A 23,728-nucleotide genomic window follows, 5' to 3' on the forward strand; every position below is an offset into this window, starting at 1 on the left:
CACTTTGGCCCTGACTGGACATGTCATGTGGTAGGTACATAGGTGACTGAATGTTAGGCCACACATCCCAGGTCCAAGCCTGTGTCCTGGGGAAAGACTGCACAGGTATGTCATGACTAAATCTGGAGCATTTAGTGGCTAAATTTCTCCCTTCTCTGCAGGGGTGGCATCAGGAGAAACTGACTTCAGAAGCCCAGTGAGCACAGTGGGGTTTTGAAGCGCCTCCAGAACAGACATCTCAAGCAGAGATCACTTTTATTGGATGGCTTCGTTTTAAGAAAAGGAAAAGGGACAAAGCCAAGAGACAGACTGCTAACAGACACGTGGGGGTGGCTAGGCGTTTCGCCCCGTGCTGTGCAAAGAGGGGGTTCCTGACCCACACGTCCACGCCACTCATTCCTCGAGACCAAGGTCTGCCCAGGCTTCAGTGCACCTTCTTGAATACTTGCTTGCAGACCACTCCCTGCACTCTCATCTCCTGAAAGCAAAGCAGAGGCTTGTCATTAGCCAGAGCAAGGCCACCCGTGAGGCTTCGTGCATGTAGGGCCAGGAACTTTGAAAATACTCAGTGACTGCTATTTTTCCCAAGAGTTGGTCTGAACTAAACTGTTCCTTGGAAAGTCAGCTGAACTGGATAGGTGGAGATTGGTCTCTGCTACGGCCTGCAGACAGAGCTGGTTGGGAAACAGATGTGGTCCAGAGCTGACCAATAGGACCCTCTGATGCCTCCCTTCTTCCTCAAAGGGCCAAAAGGCTTTAAGAACATCAGGCCTGGTCTCAGGAGAGGCTGTGCCCAGGCAGGGAAGAAATCAGGTCCAGATACCAGGCTCGACTCCTCAAGGGCTCAATAGGTCACTGCAGACTAGGGTTGCAAACTAGCATGGTGTTTCCCAGCTTCAGCTGCACGTTGGAGTTACCTGGGGAGTTTGAAAAATGCCTGGGCCCAGGCTAGACCAGTTATATCAGTACCCCAGTGGGTGGAGTACTGGAGTTGCTATTGTTGAAAGAGCCCAGGTAGTAATAAAACATACTAAGAAAGCCCTGGCCCTGCCTGCAGGGCAGCCCCTGCTGAGGGCCGCCAGGGGGAATGACAGCACAGTGTTGTCACAACTTCCAAGCTTTTATTTTATTTATTTGTTTTGTTTAAGGAGGCTGGAAATCAGAATATTTATGTGGCATCTCCTAATTTTTAAATTGTTGGCTAAAGAAATTTGAAGCCCGCTGACAGCCAAATAAGAAACCTGCAGCCCCCGGTTTGCACAGAGCCACAGAACTATTGAGCTGAAAGGGCCAATGGAGATCACATCATCTACCCTCATTGCCCTCCAGTTGAGGAAGTAGAGGCCCACGAAGGAGAGGCTCAAGATCGGGCATCGCAGCCCAGGCTCTCTGTGTTATCCTAAGCTGCCTCTGAAATAATGCCTTCGTGCCTCTTCTCAGAACACACAGGTGCATCCCAGAGCTCCTGCCGACCCTCATCTTTGCAGAACCCCTATGTAGTAGGATGGCATTTTGCAGATGAGGCCGAGGGAAGGAAGGCACCTACCCAAAGGCACCGTGAGTCAGGGTTAGAACCCAGGTCACCAGGACCAGGCTGCTTTCTCAGAAGGAACGTAGTTGGGGAGTACCTGGGGCAGAAGGAGTGATGGAGGGCTCCTTTCAGGGGACACACTTTAGTTTGGCCTTCCAGGGGCTAAGGCCTCTACTTTGGATTTGTGCCTGCTTTCCCCAGACAATAGACGGAGTAGAAGTGGCTTTGACCAGAAGCCCCAGGCTGGAGGACGGGTGAGTGGCGCCCACACTGGAGCTGAGAAACGCTTCTCCTCAATGGACCTAGGTGGTTGCGATCATGTCGTAGAGAAGCTTGGGGGCATTCTCCTCAGTTCTTGTCTGCCACAATTTGGTAGGGTGCCACAGACATCATTTGGGACCAAACTGAGTTCTGCCGCTCTCTAGCTATGTGTGTAATCTGGATGCGAACCTCCACGTCCTCACCTTCAAAATAGGAACCACGACCGTACTGACCATGGGCCTGCTGCGAAACTAGACGCAGACATGAGAAGGGCTTACTTAGCGCCCTGGCCGATGCCTGGCCGATTAGCACATGCACCTGCTCCCCTCCTCCCTCTGAATGGATGGCTGGGTCAGTCTTGATCTTGAAAATGCATAGCTCAGTTTGTAAAGCCACTCAAGCATTTTCTCCAGGCCTTTGGAAGAGAAACTTCAGAGGGGAACCAAGCCCAGGTATGGGGCATTCTCTCATCTGGACTTCAACAGTGACCCGGGCCTCTGGGGCCCAGCCTGGCCTGCGCTACGTCCCCCCAACCCCAGGCACCTACCAGATGCAGCTCATCTCCCTCAATCCACTGAGTCCAGCCGCGTCCCTCCTTCTCACCCTTCTGCACACACTCGAGCTTGTCCCCATCCCAGCTCACCGTGGTCTGCCATGCAAAAAAAAACACAGCTGTCAGTCTTGAGTAAGCAGCTCCTGGAGGCTGGGGGAGGGGCAGCCCCCACCTTGACAATCCAGGTGTGCTCACGTCAGTTTCATTGTAGAAAATTTGCAGCTTAAGACTCCCTATCCATCACGGGCTCTTATTAAAATATGCAAATCCGTTCTACAATTTACAGAAACCTTTACAAATTTCATTTAAAAGGGTAATTAGAAGAGGAAAAAGTCATTGGGGTGGGGCTCTGAGTGTAATGGTTGAAAATAGGGCTGGGAAGGGAGGAGAGTTTTGAGGGCTCAGCACACACTGGGTGTGGGTGGGGTGAAGGCTGCTGTCCTGCATCTTGCTGGTGAGAGGCATAATTCACAGAGTTCCCTACCTATACCCAGAATTCATCCATCCATCCATCCATCCATCCATCCATCCATCCATCCATCCATTCTTTCAACATTTGCAAGGTTTTGACACAAAACAGACCCCAGACCTCCCCTCACAGGGCTGTTCATCTCAGAGAACGACCTCAGATATAAATAACCACCTACAGGTATGAATGGCAGCTCTTCCAGGCACTCCCTGTGCCGTCTCTAAATCCTCCTGACTGTCCATTGGGAGCATGGATTAGCATCTCCATTTTAAAGATCAGGTTAAGGGACTTGCCAAGTTCATCCAGATGGTCAATGGCAGAGCCAGGTCAGAACACAGAGCTGTGGGACTCTGAAGTCCCCCTCCTAACTGGACTACATTTCCCTAGGTGCTCAGTGTCACGAGTCACAGCAGGCGCCCAGAGAATCAGAGAAGGGAGGTTCTGGGAAGAGGAGGTACCAGGGCGAGGCCTTGACGGGCAGAAGAATGGAGCTGAAGCAGAGGAAAGGTGGTGCTGGGGAAGGGGGTTCTCGGGGGGCCACCATGAGATAAAGCACAGAGACAGGATAGCACAGGGTTCCTGAGAACTGTGGGAGAAAGAGGAGGAAGCACCTGCCCTGCTGGTACTCGCCACCCCCCCCCACCACCACCACCTTGGAGCCTTCACATCTTCCCTGACCTGCTAGGTGCTGAGCATGTGGAGGGAAGACAGATAGCGGAGGAGGCCCCACCTGTGCCAATGGGAGCTATCGGCCTTAATGGAGCAACAAGGGCCCACCCAGAAATATGGGGCTCAGAGTGTTGGAATTTAGAGGGGAGACAGTCCAGGAGTTCCTGGTCTACAATGGGACGTGTGTGCAGGTGCAGTGGGTATCTCCCCTATTTGTAGCCACCCACCTTCCTTTGAACAGCCCTTCTATATGGGGCAATTCCACATTTTGAGCCCTGGTTCCCCACTGTAGCTGTTAGAACACTGTTGGCCCCTCATTCACTGTCTGACTCTGAGCAAGTCCCTTCTCTGGGCCCAGTGTTCCCATCTGTCATATGAGGGGGTCAGAAGCTATTCACTCTTTACAGAGGTTCTGTGTTCCTGTGCTCTTGGCCTTGCTCGGCTGTGTCAGGACAGTCAGCAACAGCCAGATAAGGATGTAGGAGAGAAGGAGAAATCTGGGAAATGGGTGTGGGGCGAGTGGGGCACTCATTACAGGAGGACCACTTTCTCCTCCCTCCCCAACCCATCTCTGTCCGTGGCTTGCTGATCACTACTGCCCCCTGCTGCTGCGATGACGCCTGCAACGAAACACAAGCACAAGGGTGACAGGTGGAGCTAGCTGGGTTCCCCAAGCTTTGCACAGGAGTAAATCAGACCTCTGCTCCTGGAGCCTGATCCCAGAGGGAGACAGGGCACGGGAGGCCTTGGGTTGGGGGCGGCTCCTCTCCCTGGTTCAGAGATCACTCGGGGCACGTGTCCAGCCCCCAGCCAGAGAGAAGGTCCCACCTCCAAGTCAGAACATAAGAAGTTAATATCTGACAAGGTGTGTTATGGGTAAAGACTACTAATGACTTCAGGCCACAAGACAAGATGTCCAGTCACTGGACGTCACATGCCAGGCCTGTGACGGGAAAAGGGGACTAAGAAATCAGACAGTTCTTGACTTCAAGGAGCTCCTAAGAACACTTGGCTTCATTATCAACTAAACTTCTCTCCATGTGTTTATCCAGAAGTCTACTGTGCATACTGGGGGCTCCAGACTCAATCGGAGGCCAAGAGGGAATTGCTGCTTCTCAGCTACAATACACACACTTCTGCCTCTGTCGGAAATAAGAGAGTCAAGGAGCGTATTCACACCGTCTGCAATGAAAACAAGAAATGCTCAAAGAAGAACACAGTAATAAAAAGAATACCTGTAATCTTACTTCTTCAGAGATAATTACTCTTAACATTTTGGTGTACTTCTGTCTAGTAATAGAAATAATATATATATGTGTATATATATATACATATATGTATATATATACATATATATGTATATATATGTACATATGTGTGTGTGTGTGTGTGTGTGTATATATATACCGGGGGTGCCAAAAAAATGTGTACACATTTTAAAAAAGGAAAAAACTATTAAAATTGTAATACTCAATATATACCAATAACAAAAGATGAATACAAGTCATGTTTGACTTCTGCAGTTGCAAGAGGTGCTCAAAGTGGTTACCATCAGTGTCCAGACACTTCTGATTACGGTGAACTACTGCTTGAGCAACATTTACCAAAGTGTCTACATATATATATATATATATATATATATATATATATATATATATTTCTGTTTTTAAAAAATTAGGATTGCACTATTTATGGTTTCTTCATTTAATAGAAGCAATTTTCCACTTCCATAAATATTCTCCCTAAGCATCATTTTAATTGTTACATAATATTCAGGAAATGGCTACATCATTTGTGGGGCCCAGCACAAAATGAAAATAAGGGGCTCCTTTCAGAATAAAAATTAAGAATTTTATGACGGTGACAGCAGGGCCCCTCTGAACGTGGGGCCCTGTGCGTCTGCACTGGTCACAGGTCTGCAGAGCTGGTCCCGGGAGTCGTTCACTGTACACACACATACTGTTACTTAGCCCATGACCTATTCTTGGACATTTCAGTTATTTATAATTCTGTGCTTCTAGAAGTAAGACTTCCTTGTATACACAGTTTTGAATGCATCGTTTCTTTCGAATAAATTTCCAGAGGAACAATTGTTGCATTAAAGAGTATGCATATTTTTAAGGCTTTTGATTAAGTATTGCCAGCTTCATCTCCAGAAAGCTCACCCCTATGTACTTTCCAACACCGATACCAGAATGAGCATGAAACACACGTTCATTATTGGTAAAGCAGGCTTTGCGCCCTGGCTCACATGTCATCCTTTCTAGATCACTTGGCAACTTTTGGATATAAATAATAAAAACACTGTACCCAAAGAACACTGGATGGCAGAATTTCAGGCATCGTGATAGACGAAGGGATACAAGGAGCTGGAGGTTCTTTGAGAGTAGAGAATCCTTTCTTAGAGCCCTACAAATCAGACCTCTCAACAAGAAGGATCCCTAACACAAAGAGGCTGTGGTAGTTTCCAAAGCAGGCACATTCTCAATCTCAAGATCCTGACAAGCTGGACAAAACAGACTATTCTTATCTGAATTGGATATACAGGGAAGCTGAGCTCAGAGAGGTCAAATGACTTTCTCAGTGTCACCCAGCTATTGAAGGAAAGAACTTGGCTGGAGCATGGGCCTTGCCTGACTCAGTGTGCCCTTGTTTCTCAGCCCAGGGCAGGACCCCCAGCGGATGTCTGCTAAAATCTTTGGGGGCTGCAGAAAAACCATGAGCATCGTGCTAAGCCTTGGAGCAGTCCCCAGGAGGACCTCTTCTGTTCAATCCAGTCTCTGCCGGGTGTGGGTGCTGAGAGCCAGGGATGGGTCCTGAAGGCCCTTTGCCCTGTAGAGGTCACTGCAGAGCAGGGCAGAGGGAGAAGTGCCCAGTGTGGTAGGTGCTGGGATCAGGGGAAGCCCAGAGGCTGCAGTACCCGGGAGGGCTCCTCATTCTCATAGGAAATGTCAGCCAGTTTTTAAAATGGGAAGGCATTCCCAATAGTGAATAAGGACCAGCAAGCCCGTGCCGCAGAAGCCATCCTGGAGGGAAAGCAGGAGAGGAACAAGGCTGGGGGAAGAAGAGGCCACAGTACCAGACTAAAAACTGGGACCGTGGTCTGGAACGTGTTTTCAACACTTCCTGTGTGTGGCCTCACACAGTCCCAAAGCTCCGATCTGCTGGGCAGGACCGTCAGGGAGCGCACTCTCCAGGTGGGCCAGGGAGATCTGCTGGGTCATCCTCTGGGTTAAAGAGGCCTGGAAGCTCAGACGTCATGTACACTGGGCTCCTGGTACCTGCCCGTCTCCCACTGTACAGCCGCCACCTCATCAGCTGACCCAGTGTTGTCAGCAAAGAACATGTTCCTTGGAGTGAACAGACCTGGGCCTCTGTCCCTGGCGACGTGGAATGACCGGCCAAGGGAACGGACCTCTCTGAGCCTCAGGACCCTCATCTGAGGGATTAACGGCACCTACTGTGCAGACTGTTTCATGATATTCACCCCCGCATCACACGGACTCTGGGCTTGGCTGTGTGATTTGCTATGGCCAATGTGGGATGTTAGCCAGCACAATGCAGGCAGGGCCTTCATAAGCACTTGAACGCTGGGAGCCTCTCCTCTTGGAACCCTTCCCTCTTAGAACTGAGCTGCTGTGCTCTGAGGAAGTCTGGGTTATTCTACCGGAGAGAAAGGTCATGTGGAGAAGTATTGGAGGAGGAGAAAGTGAGGTTATTGCAGGAGAACTGACCCCCAACTGAGCCTTCAGCTGAATGCAGTCATATGGAGCCGAAGAACTGCCCAGTCAACCCACGGAATCATGAAAATAAATGGTTGTTGTTTTATGTTTTTCACTTTTGGGGTAATTTGTTGTCACATTAGATAATCGAAGGGCTGACCTTACCAGGTTGTGCTGAGAATGAGAGAAAAACACACAGCGCTGGCAGATGAGGCACTAGGTAATGATAATTGAGACACAGAAATTTATGAAGAAGTGATGGATGTGCTCTGCATTGTGGTTAAATGTTTGAGAAGCTCCTTCCCTTCCAGGAGACCTGGCTCCAAGAGGAGACCTTGCAGAGGCTGCCTGCTGAGCAGGGCGCCCAGGAGCGCAGCAAAGTTCGCTTCCCCTAAAATTTAATTAGTCTCTGTTCAAGCAGAAGATCTATTTGGAGACTCCCCACTGATGGCTGTGATGGCTCCGAAAACATGATTTAGTTCTCCCACCTCGCTACCCCACGTTCATTTGTGGTGAGTATGGACTTCCCTTTTCACCTTTGTATCCTGTGGGAACAAACCAGCCATTGCCCAGGGGATCAGATTTGTCCTAAGTACAGAACAGGGAGTTAGTCAGGGAGCAGGATGATCACCCAAAAACAAATGAGAGGAAAGAAGGAAGGGAACCATGTTGCAAGGAGAATGGGTAACAAATAACGGCCACTTGTTTTCTTGTGACACAGAACACAACTTCCGATAACAAGCTTCCCCAGCACCCAAGAAGAGGTGATTCTGGGACCTCACTGTGGTAAGCAGCTGCCAGCTACCTTCGCTGGACCGGGAACAGGGACGCCTGGGACAAGGAGTCAGCTTGTCCTGGGAATGTCGGACCTGAAAGCGTCTTTAAGAGTTTATTCAATCCAGTTTTCTAGCTTGGACACTCACCACTGCTTAATCAATTTAACCAGGATGTAAGAGGGGGATTTCAGCCAAGAGGATATTCCTGATGCTTTTCAAGTGGCACAGGGAGGCAGGTGTTCTGGGGGCTGAGTGGACATTGTACAAAGCACAGGGATGGGCAGGGCTGCTCTACGCCTCCACCCTGTGGGCTCTGGACTCCACCTTGGACATGAAGCCAAGACAAATCCCAGGACAAGGGGGAAGTATGCCATACTCAGCTCCCTTCCTGGCAGTAATTCTTACCACACAGACCACCTAAAAGGCTGCAAATTTGCTGGAGTCCAGAGCAACTGGCTGTAAAGCCAAGCCAGTCTGACTTTTCTATTAAAAACTAATAACCTCGAACACTTTGGCCTTGTTGACAGCTTTCCCAGAACAACATGCACCACCAGATGGATGAAGACAGCTTTGCGTCACTCTGACAAGGAACTGTCACTTTAAAAGCCATTATCTAGGGGGGGCCGGTTAGCTTACCATATTTCCCCAAAAATAAAACCTAGGACACATAAAATACTCGTACAATCAGCTCTACTGTGTCTTTTGGAGCAAAAATTAATATAGGGACCCGGTATTATATTATATCATATCATATTATATTATATTATATTATATTATATTATATTATATTATATTATATTATATTATATTATATTCCCAGTCTTATATTATGCAAGACCCAGTCCTATATTATAGTAGAATTAACACTGGGTCTTATATTAATTTTTGCTCCAAAAGACGCATTAGAGCTGACTGTCCAGCTAGGTCTTATTTTCGGGGAAACACAGTCAGTTGGTTAGAGCGTGGTGCTCTTAACAGCAAGGTTGACAGTTCGATCCCTCCATGGGCCACTGTGAGCTGCGCCCTCCACAACTGGATTGAAACAACTACTTGACTTGGAGCTGATGTGTCCTGGAAAAACACACTTAAAATAAACTTAAAAAGTTAAAAAATAATAAATAAAATAAAAGTCATTATCTAGCTCCCCTGCCCATTTAGAAAGCCCAGCTGGCATTGCTGTATGGGGACCAGTGACACAGAAAACCTGCTCCTGCAGATGGCCTGAGGAAGTATGTCCCAGGGGAATCTCAAAGTCCCCCTACCTTGGGCCGGTGACCTGTACTGTGAGTGATAGACCATTCTCTCTAAATAGACCAATCTCTTGGCAGTGACCTGGCATAAACTACAGCTAGTAGGATTCAAGCTGGCTGCTGAAAATTTGTGACATTCGTTACTTCATCCCGCCATCCTCGCCCCACCCAGTTCTAGGAGGCCCTCTGCTTATGGCCCACCTCCTGCAGGGCTGGGACTGAATCTCGTCATCTCTGTGGTTCCAGAGCCAGGTCTTAAGAAGGCAGGTCTTGCCCATGGTGATTCTGCCTGCAAAAGCCAGAGCCAGGATTGACCCAGGTCTGACTCCAAAGCCTGTGCTCTTTAAATCTGGGTGGGGGCTGGGGAGTGGGGTGGGGGAGATGAAAAACCAGTGTGACTGGACACTTTCTAAATATGATGCGAATCGCTAAATGATGAAAATTGGCCAAACTTCCTGGAGTTTGATTTTAAAGTGTGTTTCACCCTTGGAGGGTTCCTGGGACAATAAGGAGGTCCTCAACCTCTAGTGCTTGTATTAAAAGAGTGGATGGGAAGGGCAGGGAAGGTAACAGAGAACCTGCAAATGCCTGGTATTGTGCTGGGAGGATTCCATAATGTTTCACTTGACCTTCAAGCTTTAGAGCTGATAAAAATGAGGCTGAGTTAAGTAACTAGCCCAAGCCACGTAGGGGTTAGGAGTTGAGCCGCCACACAAACCCAGTTCTTTCTAGCTGAGAAGTGCATGAGCCACAAGGCCAGGCTGCTGCGTGCTGGGATGGGCTGGCTCCTCGTCTTCTGATCCATTCCTAGGGGGCTGGCAATTATCTAAAACCAGCACAATCAGGGGCGAAAGCCAATTCACTCTAAAAGCAGATTAAAACTAAATTAATAAGGCCTTAAAATGTGAACGAGTAATTAGGGACATAAAAGCTGTTAAAAGCAACTACTGCAAACCAGTAAAGCCACAGTGAGGCCTCTGTGGGCATGGAAGAATGCAACTCTCATACCACAGAGAGGCTACCACGAACGGTACATTCTAAGACAAACAAAATGACAAAATGCTAAGACACACCTTGACATGTCATTTTTTAAATTCCATAAACATTTAAGAAAGTGCCTAGAATCAATTTTAAAACAAGAAACTGTCAGAGAGCTCAAGGCCCCATGAGACCAAGGTTCTAGATGGGGAAGAGGGGAACGGGCTGGAAATGGCCCCAGGGCTCCTGTGGAACCCAGTCATTCGAGGGGCCCAGCACTGATGGTGGCCCCGAGGCTGGGCTGGACCCAGGCTCTGCCTGCCACTCAGCCTGGAGGGAAGGCAGACATGCAAACTGGCATCCACCCCACCTTGCTCTGTTCTGGGCTGTGTGATGGGCACCCCACCCAGCCGGAGGGGTTAGGGCAGGATTCCTGGTGGCGGTAATAGGATCACTCATCAGCAGCATCCTAACCACATGTATTGACTGCTCACTATGTGCCCGGCAGGATAGTAAACAGAACATGGGTCATAGCACGGTGATTTCTTAAACCTCCTGGAGCAGTTACGCTTCTCCCACTTCTATAGATGTGAAGACTGAGGCTTTAAGGTCACCCAGCCATTGAGTGGGGAGACGAGATGTGACTCTAGTGCAGGGGTGCCCAAACTTTTTTCAACGTTTTTCACCAAGGGCCATATTCGGTAAAATACACAAACAGCCGGGTCACTCACTCAAGGTGAAGTACGTATTGCCTCACCTGGTTTATTTAAGTAAACTAAATATACTTTTGAAATTTGCTGCGGGCCAATAAAAAATAAATTGCGGGCCACAGTGGACACCCCTGCTCTAGAGCCCATGTTCTTGGCTCCTGTGCTCTGCGGTTCCCTGATGTAAGCTGACCCTTGAAGAGGCAGCAGGATTTTGCAGGATGGTTCCATGCAAGGAAACAATATGCAGCAATTGTGGGCTCCACACCTGCACACCGGCCTTGGGTGCTGAAAATAGGCAGGTAAGATGTGGACCCTGCTCTCCAGAGCTCACTATGGGAGAAGACAAGGAGACAGAATTCTAGCACAACGGGGAGTGCTGGGTAGGGGGAGGCGATGGTGGTCATGCAGGTGTGGGAAGGCATGTCATCAGGCTCCAAAGTGGGGACAGAGGTTCAGCGGGGCAGGCTTCCTGGAGGAAGTGATCCTGGAAGTAATACTGGAATTGACACCAAAAAACACCAGGAGAGTGAGGTTAAGAGGTAGAAATTGGAACAGAGGCACGAGGGACTCCCATGCAGAGGGAACAGCCTGGAAAGACGCAGGGAGGTCAGGGCTTACGTGCGGGTGGCTTCTAAATGGGCTGAACTCTCCTGACCTGATCCTGTCCATGGAGCCTGACCCTGCACCTCCAACCTCAGAATTTACTGGGGGGATCACTCTCACAGTCTTGCTTCTTCCTCAACTTCACATATTTGTGGCTCCAACCAGCAAAACGCAGTGCGAGGGAAAATCCAGATGTTTGCTGATGTGGCAGGCGAACTGACTCTGCTACTCAGGCCAGTGCAAGGGTTATCAGGCCCACAGGGAGGGGCGATACGGGAGGGGCTGTCCTGCCATAGAGTGCCCAGGGGGCTCTGGAAGGCAGAGTCTACTGGGGGCCTCATCATTTCCAATGAGCCTCTGGCCTCTATTTTTTATCTTTCAAGGCAAACAGAAACAAAGAACTCCCAAGAGATAAGAGATGTTAGCTTAGTAACAGGGGAGAGTGAGCAGGTCAGGAGCTGTTGATAGAGAGCTCCTTGGGGTCTGGGATCCTTTTAGTCACCGCAGGATACCAGCCCCCACATTAAAATCTATGGGGAGAAAATGCACATTACCATTTGTTGAATGAATAAATGAATGAGTGAATGAATGAATGGCAAAAAAATATTCTAGGGATTCTCTTGTAATTTTTCAGGGAATGAACACCGATTGCTTTTCTTTCTTTTTTTTTTTTTTTTTAGACAAAATATGCCAGGCAATGTGGGTGTTTATTCTTCCATAGATTAGCCTTATTGAATTGTATTACCCACTGGAGCGATGCTGGCCCTGATTTTCTGTGGCCTGGAGGCTTAGTTATCACGCCCAGAGCCACACAGCCAGAAAGAGTATCACTCATGGTTTAAACCCCCTTCTGCCTAACTCTGAACCCACGGTCTACCTACTGTTCCCATAAGAACATCTTGCTGCCATGGATGCCATCACCATGGCATAGCACCTGGCAGGCTGTGGGCCTGGGTCTGGTTCAGCCACCGGACGGCAGTTCACCTGCCTGAGCTGGGCATTCAGGAGAGACCCAATGACAGCCTTGCATAGAGGCAGGCCTGAGCTCCAATCTATGCCCACCTCTTTTTAGCTGGGTGACCCTGAGCAATGAGCCTCCATTTCTTCATCTGCAAAATGGGCTAATGAGTCTGCTACAGAACAGAGCCATCAGGATGTAATGAAACAAGGGGCTGCAAGGACCTATTTCAGTGCTGGACATATACAATACTTGGTAAGCAGTAGTTCCCCTCTGCACTTGGCCTTGCCCAGCCTATGTGTATGAGTGTGGAGAGGCACGTGCCCTTTTAGGCCTATCTCTGCTCACATAACACTACTAGCTTTACTCTGGATGGCTGGGGTGTCCCTTCACACGTTACCGTCCCCAGAATTTGTCTTCTGGAGGACATGGTTTATAAGGTGAGAGAATTAATAACTCATATTGCTAGAGCAGTTGGGTGAAGGCTTTCCTGCATCTAATCCTCACCAGGGAGTATAAAGTAAGTGCCCCTTACTTTATAATTATCCCCACGTCACAGACAAGTAAAGGCACAGAGAGGTGAGGTAACTTGCGTAAGGGCAGCCAGTTTGTAAGTGGCAGAGAGGGAATCCCAAAGATGTCAGTCTGGCTCCAGAGCCGACCTGGTGACAACTCAGCCGACTGCCAGGCTCTGCCACAGAGGGAGTTGGGCTGTAGACAAGCACGAGCTTGAAGGAGAACCAGGAACAGCTGCCCTCGGCCCTGAAAGCTGGGTTCTTGGCCAGCCAAGGAGCCTCCAAGGTTGGGGAGCTGGAATGTAAACCAACCTCACTCCCTTGCATTTCCCTCTCTGGTAACAATCTAGAGTCAGATTGCCAGGATCCAAACCCTGGTTCTATCAGCTACCTGATCTCAGACAAGAGGTATCTGTTCTGCCTTTCATTTTCTTACTATATAATATAGGAAGAATTCTGGCATTGATATCATAGAATTGTGAAGAATAAAAGAATAAATGCATGGAAAGTGCTCAGAATTCCTAGCACCTGGGAAATACCCAATACATTTGGCAATTGCAATGGCAAGTAGATCTTGCAGTGATTTGATGAATGGCTACCACTTATATTGAGGTTCTGCTATTTATTTTTACTAAGATTCATTTGATAAACAGATCGGAGCCCCCTGTGCTGGGCACTGGAGATACAAAGGTGTGGGCCCCACTGTCTAGAATCTCAGATGCATTAACAAGTGTCACAGGTGACCTAGGAGCAGCACTTGCAGAGAGGGACAGTGAGGCAGGAGAGGAGGGGTGGGGTGAGAAGTCAGGGCAAGATGGAACAGTTAAGCCTGGGCTGGTCTTGACCAATGTATAATTATCTTCCTGGGGGAGGAAGATAATTATATCTTCCCCAGGGAATTATATCTACCCCAGGGAAGCGAGCAGAGAGATGCAAAAGGGGACAGCAAGTAAAGGCATCTGCAAAGGGTAGGATGGGGCTGAGGATAGGTGTGAAGTAGGAAATGGGGCTGGAGAGGCAGGATTGGCCATCCTGAAGAGCCCGAGGGACGCCTGGCTTTGCCTGTCAGCACTGGGGAGCCTCTGAGAATTCTGAGCTGGGAGTAGCACAATCAGATTCCCTTTTTAGAATGGGAAGGATGGGCTGAAATGTTGGGGATGGTGGAAGGGAGATCAATGTGCAGTCAGAAATGAAATAATCCATGGAGAGAGCTAAGCCTGGAACACAGTAAGCACAAGAGATGTTAATTGTCATTATTATTATAGGCAAGAGACAGGCAGAACTGTGGGGATGGGGAAAGGGGAAAGAGATGCTAAACAGCAGAATCTGTGGCACTTGTTGACTGATTGCCCACAAAGCTTTTCATTTATCTTCACAGTGGTCATTTACATGGCTACGTAGTGGTCTATGGAATTAAAAAGCCACAGCCACTCTAACCACTCCTGGCTCTCCGGCACTTGATGTCATGCAGGGTGTCATGCGGGGTCTCAGCTCCCGCTCCCTGCCCTAGAACACAGGATATGGCGAGGCCAATAAGGAAAACCAATGGAGCCATAGATAGGGGAGTCATACCGCTATATTCTCCATGGCAGCTGGTTGAGACACAAAAGCAAATATCCACCAGCACCCCAATGAGGGGTCTTCCTGCACCCCAGTCTCGCAGGCGGCCGGGCGAGGCACAGGAAGTAGGATCCACAGGAACCACAATCCGCCATCTGCGCTTGCTAACCCCACCAGCTAGCTGCAATCCGCCGTCCACTTCTCTGCCAATCAACCAACCCACCAGCACAGCCACGGCAGTTATATCAGTGGCCAATGGCTAACTGGTTACAGCTGACAGCCAACAGGTCACAGCAGATGGCCATCTACTACCCGAGCCAGCACCTTTCCACGTGAGGTCAAGAGCCTGGAAACTGCTCCCTGGGACTTTGTCCCCACACTTGGGAACACCAGCAGGTACCAGCCTGTTCTGTAAACTATACAAAACAGGAGTCAGAGAGATCTGAATGCAAATCACCAGTGTGACCCTGGGCAGGCCCCTCGGCTTCGTTTGTGAAATGGGAGAGAAGCACCTTCTCTCTGGGGTTGCTGGAGGGTGAAATGATATGCAGAGTGCTAGGGCAGGGCCTGCCACAGAGTAGCCCTCCCACGGTGGCTATGCTTCTGTGGGTTGTGCAGGCTTATTACCACACAGCTACAAATACCTTTGTACAAATGGATACAGCCTTTTCTTGTGAATGTTTTTCCTGGAATATAATCTCATAAGTGGGATCTCTGAGTCAAAGTATAAGATGACTTTTCTGACTCACGGCACATTGTCAGGCAGGATTTTCCCCCTCATTTTCTGAGAGCAGGGCCAGTGTGTTATAAGGCTGACAAAGGTGGGTTTTGCAGCCTGGGTTTCCCTCCATCCCCACCTTCCTATCCATTTTGTTTATACGGTTCTTCCCCACAGTGCTCCGATGCTTTTGAACACTCAGCCAGGGAGGGAGGAGGAAGGCAGGCAGGAAGGAAAGATTAACATCCCGTATCAAAGACAGCTAGCCCTCTCAGGTATTTGCAGATTAAAGGAAACACCTAGAGACGTCTTTGGATAGTTAACCGAAATAAATATGCTCTAAGGGAGGCATTTCAGGCAGCATGACAGTGACCTGGGGTTCCCCTTTGGAGGACAAGGGGTGTGTGTGTGTGTGTGTGTGTTCTAGCACAACTTAGTTTATACAACAGAGATGACTACAAAAATGCTTCCCAGGGAAGAAGCTAGGAAACTGTTGTGAATCAGGCATGGTTCTTGCTCTCTGAGGAGATGTCAACCAATTTCAAGTCAAATAGGAATCAATGCCAATCACATGTGAAATGTCTGCAATAGGACCTGGGCTGTAGGGGCTGGTTTCCAGAGACTCCCATGGGGAAAGGGGAGCCTAAGGGTAGTGAGCAGCTTACAGCCTCTGTATGCCTACAGAGGGCGGGAGGGGTTTTCCTGCCCTACCCACCTTTTTTTGGTTCCAGGCTAAATGTGAGGGCCTAGAAATCCTTAGAGACTGGGATGGTAAACCCCTCAGTCTAGGGTATCAGAAGGGCACACAGTACTGTTGCTTTACAAGGCAATGTCCCCTGTACTATCTCTGTGGTCCTCAGAATTTGACTTGTGAGCAGCAATAATGATGCCCATTTCGCAGATGTGAAAACAGGCATCGTGTCCAATCATTTAAGGTCATTCTTCTCCATATCTTCACACCTTGTCAATACTGTCTGAGTTTAACTCCAGGTTGCAGTGAGGCTCATAGTAAGGAAGAAGAGTGCTAGCCCTCAGCAGAGCTCCACGGGAAACTTAGTAATAGAGACCTTTATCTAAGTAGAATCCTTCCTCTGTCACCAGCTGGCTGGGTGACCTTGGGTTACAAAGGTTCTTAACCTCTCTGAGCCTCAGATTCTTATCTGTAAAGTAGGTTTAATGACACTTATAGAACAGTTGTTGTGGGGACCAAAAGAGAAAAAGTGCTAAAATCATTTGGTGCAGACATGGCACTTAGTAGGGATTTAGTACATGTTATTTTCCTTCGTTCGGGCTAAACAAAAAACAAAATCTAACAAACCAGTGTGATTCTTGAAAGCTATTTTGTGAATTGTATTTGGGTTGCTTTAATTCTTCTTTTAGTAATCCTCAAAAGCATGCTGCTGACACAGATTTCAGAGGTCGGAGAACTTTAGCTAAGACATGAAAGAGACTCTGTGTTTCTGTCCTGGAAAGGACCCAGCCAAATGCTGAGTGGCTGATCTGGGCAGGGACAGCTCCCAGAAGGCTGCCAAATCTGATGGCATTCTCAGCTCTGCAGCCCAGGGAGGTAATTCTGCCATTGGCATTGTACTTTTTAAAATAAGAACCAAAAAATCTCTTTAATGAGTCAAGAATGGGATCTACAAGATGGGAAGAGTTTAAACCAAAGTGTTAACAGCAGTTTGATGGATTTCATATATGAATGGATGGACGGATGGACAGATGGAAGTAAGGAAGTCAGGGAGAGAAGGGAAGAAAACATAGATGGTTAAAAAAGAATTCAGAAAAATCTGGACGTGCTGATATGGAAAGATGCCTAAGAAATACCACTGAGTAAAAAAAAAAAAAAAAATTATGTAGCGGAGTGGGTCTTCTTCCCTTCCCTTCCCTTCCCTTCCCTCCTTTCCCCTCCCCTCCCTTCCCCTCCCCTCCCCTTCCCTTCCCTTTCCTCCCTTTCTGGCTTTAGAGATATTGACTAGTTAACTGATCAATAATAAATCGATAGCTTTTGTATATATTTGAGGTAGATTTCCAGACAGATTCTCCAGAAACGCTGAGAGTAATAACCTCTGGGAAGTAGGAATCAGGCCAAGAGAGAGAAGGGGTCCTTTCCTTTTTAGTCTACTCTCTCCTTTGCCATTTGAATTTTTTTCCCTTTTACAATAAAAACAAAGAACTCCACAGCGGGCGGAGGACTGGAAGCAGAAGGCAGGCTCTGTGGAAGGGGTCATCCTAAGTTCAGAGCTGAGGCCTCAGCCAGGACAGGAGGCGCCAGGCTCCTGAGTGAACAAAGCTGCCTCCTCCAGGGCAAACCTGACCCAGAGTCCATGGTGGGGTGACAAATGGCCCCTCTGCCACCTCCACGCAGAATCAGGCTCACAGTTATGATTCCTAGCTGAGGCTCTGTCTTCTCCCACAAAAGCTGCTCATGCTGGGGGGAGTTGGGAACAAAGAACCCAGTCATTCCTCATTCCGGGGGATTCGCTGGCCCAGGAGTGGGGAACAGGTTTTGAAGTGGAGGAGCACCTTCCTTTTTCTAGGTCCCCCACCCTGCCAAAACCTACACCTGCTAGATTCAATTAAGGATATTGGTTTCAAACGGGGCCAGAGATTTCATCTGAATGGATAAAGGCGTGCAGGAGGCAGTGGAGAAAAGCCAAGTCCAGTCTATACATTTCCACCGACATGACAGCCCCTGCTGCTTGTGGGTCATGTAAAATCTGAATAGAACAGACTGGAAATGCGAGCTGAGTGATCCTGGGCTACACAGACCTGAATCCCTCCACGCCTCAGCCCGGAGAGAGACCGCAGACCCATTTCAGGTGGTTCTGAGCACGGATTGCAATGTCTATCCATCGGGGTAGGATGATGGACTGGACGGGCCGGGGGTATGTGGCTCTCTACTCTGGTTTTACAGTGATGCAGGTACAGAGAGATGTTTCTTTACTCTAGAGCAGTGGTTCGCAAGCTTCAGTTGCATCGGAGCCACATGGCGGGCATACTGAAACCCAGACTGCTGGCCCCACTCCCAGAGTTTCTGATTCAGTGGGCGGGGGTGTGGCCGGAGGATCTGTGCTTCTAATACGTTCTTAGGATGCTGCTGCCGCTGGCCTCCACTTTGGGAACCACTGCTCTAAAGATACCACGGCGTAAACAGTGATGCTGGGCCAGCTGACCCTTGACTTCAGGTAACAGGGTGGGGTGAGCACTGAGTTAAACTGGGGAATGTCCCATCTAAACGCAGCAACTGTGACAGTGTCCCAGGAAGCCACACAGCACAGGAAGAATCAGACAACGAGCATTTTTAGCATCTTGATTTTTTTTTTAAGAACAGCCAGAAATATGTTTTTTGGTGTTTTTTTTTTTTTTTTTTTTTTAAATGAAATCTTACAATGTTTGGCAACTGGCTCTGAAATTTTTCAAACATTGCACAGGCCAAACAAAACACATCTGCAGGCCGGATTTCACCCTCTGGCTGGGAACCTTATCTGTGTTCCCGAGGAAGACAGGCAGGGTCAGAGATTGCCGAGCCCGGAAGCCTCAGAGAGGAATGTCAGCTTTGGTGAAGCCTCTCCCAGCCAGGGCTCCCTATGGACTGCCAGGGCCACCTCGGGGCTCACTACCAGGGCCTCTTCACTCTCCTCTCTCTCTCCCCTGGCCACATTTTGCACTCTACTCCACTGAAGGCTTTTTTTCTTTTTCTTTTAACTTTAAGTGTGTTTTTCCAGGACCCCTCAGCTCCATGTCAAGTAGTTGTTTTAATCTAGTTGTGGAGGGTGCAGCTCACAGTGGTTAATGGGGGGATCGAACCAGCAACCTTGTTGATAAGAGCACCGCGCTCTAACCAACTGAACTAACCAGCTGCCCCCATCCATTGAAGTCTTGTAGACAGCACCTCTCACCTCTCGCAACCTCCTCCCAACCAGGCCTTGTCTGACTGCGGGGCCTTTGTACACACAATTCCCTCTGCCTGGAATGCTTTTATCCTTTCCCTACATCTGCCCTAATTCTTATTTGTACTGCTCAGATGCCACCTCCTCTGGGGAACCTTCCACGACCACTGCTCCCCCACCTGTTCCCCTAGCCCTGTGCTCCTCAGCCCACTGTGCTTCCGTCACAACACTGCGTTGTAATGGCCTGGAGATGTGTCTGTCTCCTCCACTGGCCTGAGTGCTCCAGGAGGCCTTGCTGCCTCCGTGTCCCCACACTGAGCCCAGGGCCTGGTTTGGGACATGTCCGAAATAGCATTTACCAAGTGCTGTTCTCTTGCCCTTTGCCTTCTTTCTGTACCCTTCCTGTTTGCCTGGCTACTTCCTGTCTATCCTTCAAGTCACAGCTCAGACTCCACTTCCTATGGGAACTTGCCCTGACCTCCCAGGCCCAGGAGGGGTTCCATCTCTGCCTGTCCTTCCCCTATCGGCACACTGTCACAGTATGATTGGCTGCTTTGTTCTGTCTCCCTCACTATGCTGAACTTTGTGAAGGCAGGACTCTCGTGCTATTCATCTCAGTAACACAGAGAGGCTGCAAAGATAGAGCAAGCACCTTGAAATGCTTGTAGGTGCAAGAGAGGAATACGGAAAACAGATGCATGAATGAGCCCAGTGGGAAACGAGACTCTTGGAATGTGTTGGGAAGCCCACATTAAAATGAAACAACCTGAAGCTGACAACAAACGGGCTTCCTCCCAGTGGCTGCTTCTGGCTGGCGGGTGCAGAGCATATGGAGCAGAAGGGGTGGTGGGGAAGTTGTCTTTGGCAGCCACTTGCTCAGGTCCCCTGAAGGCCTAGAGACCTCAGCCAGCATGGCATTTTGGCATGCAGCTCCCTCCACTCACAAGCTGCAGGCTGGACAGTTGCTATAATTCTGTTATCCTAACACCCCCTCAGCCATGCTCTTCACTGTGGGCAGCCAGGAGAGAAAGGCAAGGCAGGGGTCAAGGGAAGGCCCGAGCAGAGGGGCTGCCCCTCCCACAATAAGCAACATCAAGGTAAGTGAGTGGCCATGTACTGAATCGTGGGACATTAAGGGTGACCTCGAGTCCTGCCCGATTTCATCTGGTTTGCCAGATGCTGGGCTCCCACACCTGCGCACCTACCACTGTCCTAACACTGGGTTGAGAATTGAAGGTGGGCACCTGCTCCCTTCCATCCCCTTTTCTTTTGTAATCAAGTACAGAAGTGTCCTCCTTGAGAACTCCCGGATTCCCTCTTCTGGGCGCTCCCCTTTGTCTCCACTGATCTCACTGCATTCAGACTGTCTGTGTGTCTGTCTCTACCAGAGACTGAGTTCCTGAACACCAGGGATGGTGACATCCTCGGCTATGTTCCTGCCGCTGGTGCAGTGACTAGCTTGTGAGGAAAGTGGCAGGTACTGTGCAATGCTTACAGCAGGTATTCTGGAGCTGATGGACCAAATTCAAATCCTTCCTCTGCCATTTACTTCACTTCCCCAAGGTCATGAAGTCCTACCTTACATTCATCTGTAACATGGGGCTGAAAATGGTGTTGTGAAGACCGAGTGAGTTAAATAAAATGTGAATGGTATAGTGCATAGTAAGCACTTGATGAGTATTATCTAGTATTACTAGGTGATCAATAAATGTTTTATGCATTAATGCATGAGGGAGGGAATGAAAGAGCAAAGATAACTAGTCAAGTACAAGCCAACACATTCCAGAGGTTGTGGGTGACCCAAAATAAACAGAGGTGTGTGATGTGTTGTGTGAGTACCCCAAAAGTAAGCTGGGGATGTCTATTCTTACAGTGCAATTCCATGCAGCAGGCCAGGGAGCAGATCTTGGGCAGCGATCCGAAAGGCAGGGTCCCCACCTCACCAGGCAGACCTTTTCTACTCTGAGCCTCTGGGCAGATTAAGAGACCTGGGGCCTTTTAAAGTTACAACCTGACATTTCCCAATAACAATAGTGTTTTCTCCCACTAGTGGCCTCTCAAAGGATACTTCCTGCCGCTACCCCTCTTCCGCCATCATTCCAAACAGCAGGCTCAGACACTAACTCCTGACTGCTTTCAGATGAATCAATAAGAGGCGGATGAGTCATCCGAGCCTGGGGCTCCTTATTCCCAGACACCAGCACTCCTTAACTACAGTCCTAACAAACCTCAACCAGCTGGCTTCTGCAAAGGCTACCAGCAGAGAGAAGCCTAGCAGAGAGCAGGGGCAGGGGCGTCAAAGTCCAAAGACCTAGGGTTCAAATCCCATCTCTTGCAAGTTCCTGTTACTGTATCACACGGGGTGACTAACCCCTTCCTCGCTGGGCTGTGGTGTAAAATACAGAAGACCCCTGGTAAATGGCGGAACGGGGAGGGGAGGGAGGGAGGGAGGGAGGGAGGGAGGGAGGGAGGGAGGGAGGGAGGGAGGGAGGGCAAGGGCAAGGGCCTCATTGATGAGCATAAACTAGATCTGGACCCAAGACAGTGAAAGGGAGAACAGGAGCACGCTGACCTCCCCGTGACCTGAGAATGCTGATGGAGGCCTGGGGCCGAGCTTCAGCCGTGGCAGCACTAATTGGGGTCTCCCAGTCACCAGCTTCCTACCCTTGGGAGTGGGAGCTCACTCCGTCCCCCTGTCCACTGCTGCTTCCTCTGGCTTGGGCCGCAGGGAAATTGCCCTCCTGAGTAGGTGCTGGCTGCAAGGTTCAAAGGAAGCTCAACTGGCAGTGGCGGATAGGGTAGGGAAGGGGTGGCCAGAAGCGAATCCCAGTTTGGGGACCAGGAGAGGCAGATCAGAAGACTGCTGACAGGGATTGTGGTGCCCCGTGCTTCCTAGAGTAGCTTCATGCTAGATCAGATAGGAAGTTTACGTTTCAAAAGAGAGCTCCCTGGTTTCTTCCTTCCTCCCTTCAGGCGGGCCTTCACCAGCCCAGAGTGCAGTCAGCAGAGTCATCAGACATGCCTGGAATCCAGCCCAGCCTCTCCCTAGCTGTGCTACTCTGGGCATGTTCCTTCGTCTCTTTGAGACTGTTTGCTCATCTGTTAAATGGGCTAACTCATACCTCCCTCACAGGCTGCTAAGGGGATTAGTTGGAGTCAAGTGTATCAAGCACCTGGCTCAGTGTCAGGACACAGTAGAGACTCAACAAACCGCAGCTTTCATGACTATTACCACCTGGTTTCGACAAAGAGGGATGCTTGATGAACGGGTCCTGCCTACCTTGGGGGCTGGGAGTGCCAAAATCACTGGTCCCTGAGAACGCTACAGTCCTTGATCCCCTCTCAAATGAACGAAGTAGCCCAGCCTTTGGTTAGGCAGCCTGGGTGGGAGATGCCAGGGTGTGCCCACATCCTCACCATGCACTTGCGGTCGTCTATGCCCGTCAGATCCTCCTCAAACTCCTTCCCAACCTGGAAGTCCATGATGTAGTTCCTGAAAGTGCTCAGCGTGCGGATGATCATGTGGTCGCCCTCCTGCACGATCTCTTTGTCTGGCTTCAGCAAGTTGGCGATTTTGCGCAAGGCGACATTGACATCTGCAGAGGTGCCCAGACAGAGAGGGGCAGACAGTTGGCCAGAAAACTCAAGAAAACTGTTCCCAAGGTAGAGGGGCCTCTGGGGTCTGCCTCCCTGTTAAACAAGATCTGGACCCAAGTTGGGGTTCCCTTCTCACTTAGCGCGGTCTCTGCTCATAGCCAGTCTGTGCCTTTTTCTTTTTTCTTTCTTTCTTTCTTTTTTCTGAAACAAAGTTTTCTGCTCTGCTCTTATGCTAACCCTTTAAAAACAAGGACTAGCAAACCAAACCCAGCTTTCCTAATGAAATTATCCACGTCTACAGCCAACTATCAGACATTTACCACCAATGAACCCTAACAACCCTGTGGCAGTGGACGCTCATTCCGCTGCCCGGGAGGAGGGGGCACGGGACCGCGGCTGGTCCGGGCTGAGGCAGGCGGGCAGCAGGCTCAGGAGGGCTCTGGGGAGGGGCCCTCAGGGGATTCGGCCGGGTGCCCCAGGCCGAGAGCAGCGGGCGGCGGCTTACCCAGCGCGCGCAGGTACTCCTCGAAATTCTCGTTAGCCAGCATCTTCCAATACCCGGTGAAGTCGACCGGCATTTCGGGGGGCGAATGGGGCCGGATGGCCACGAAGCAGGAGGGAGCAGCTGTTGGCTCCGCTGGGGCAGCGGCTACTGACGCGACCCGGCTGGTGGGCGGCCCGGAAATGTGGGCTCTCCAGGGGCAGGGGGCTCTACCGGGCGGCGACAGCTGGATTCCGAGCGTACACAAAGCCCGCAGGAGGATCCATTGTAGCCATCGCTCCTCCCCCGCGTGGCGGGGGCGTGGGCGGGGGTAGGGGGCGGGGGCAGGGGCGGGGGCAGGGGCAGGGGATGTTGAGGGCTAGGTTTGTCCCCGGCTCGGCTCGCGGCCACTTCACGGAGACCTTCAGTTCGCTTTCAAGAGATGGAGGCGTGGGTGCAGCTTTATTGCCCCCAACTCTCTTGT

General features: G+C 49.8%; 1 protein-coding gene across 1 annotated transcript; it reads right to left on the minus strand.

The window, feature by feature from the left end:
• Positions 1 to 238: 238 nt before the first annotated feature.
• RBP1 (retinol binding protein 1) lies at positions 239 to 23,546 on the minus strand. Its single transcript, XM_019747522.2, is given in 5 exon segments — positions 239 to 478; positions 2,340 to 2,441; positions 22,584 to 22,762; positions 23,269 to 23,371; positions 23,373 to 23,546. Coding segments are annotated over 5 exon segments (606 nt in total). The 5' UTR covers positions 23,541 to 23,546; the 3' UTR covers positions 239 to 424.
• Positions 23,547 to 23,728: the final 182 nt, after the last annotated feature.

Source organism: Rhinolophus sinicus, linkage group LG10, assembly GCF_036562045.2.
Source record: "Rhinolophus sinicus isolate RSC01 linkage group LG10, ASM3656204v1, whole genome shotgun sequence".
Lineage (NCBI taxonomy): Eukaryota > Metazoa > Chordata > Mammalia > Chiroptera > Rhinolophidae > Rhinolophus > Rhinolophus sinicus.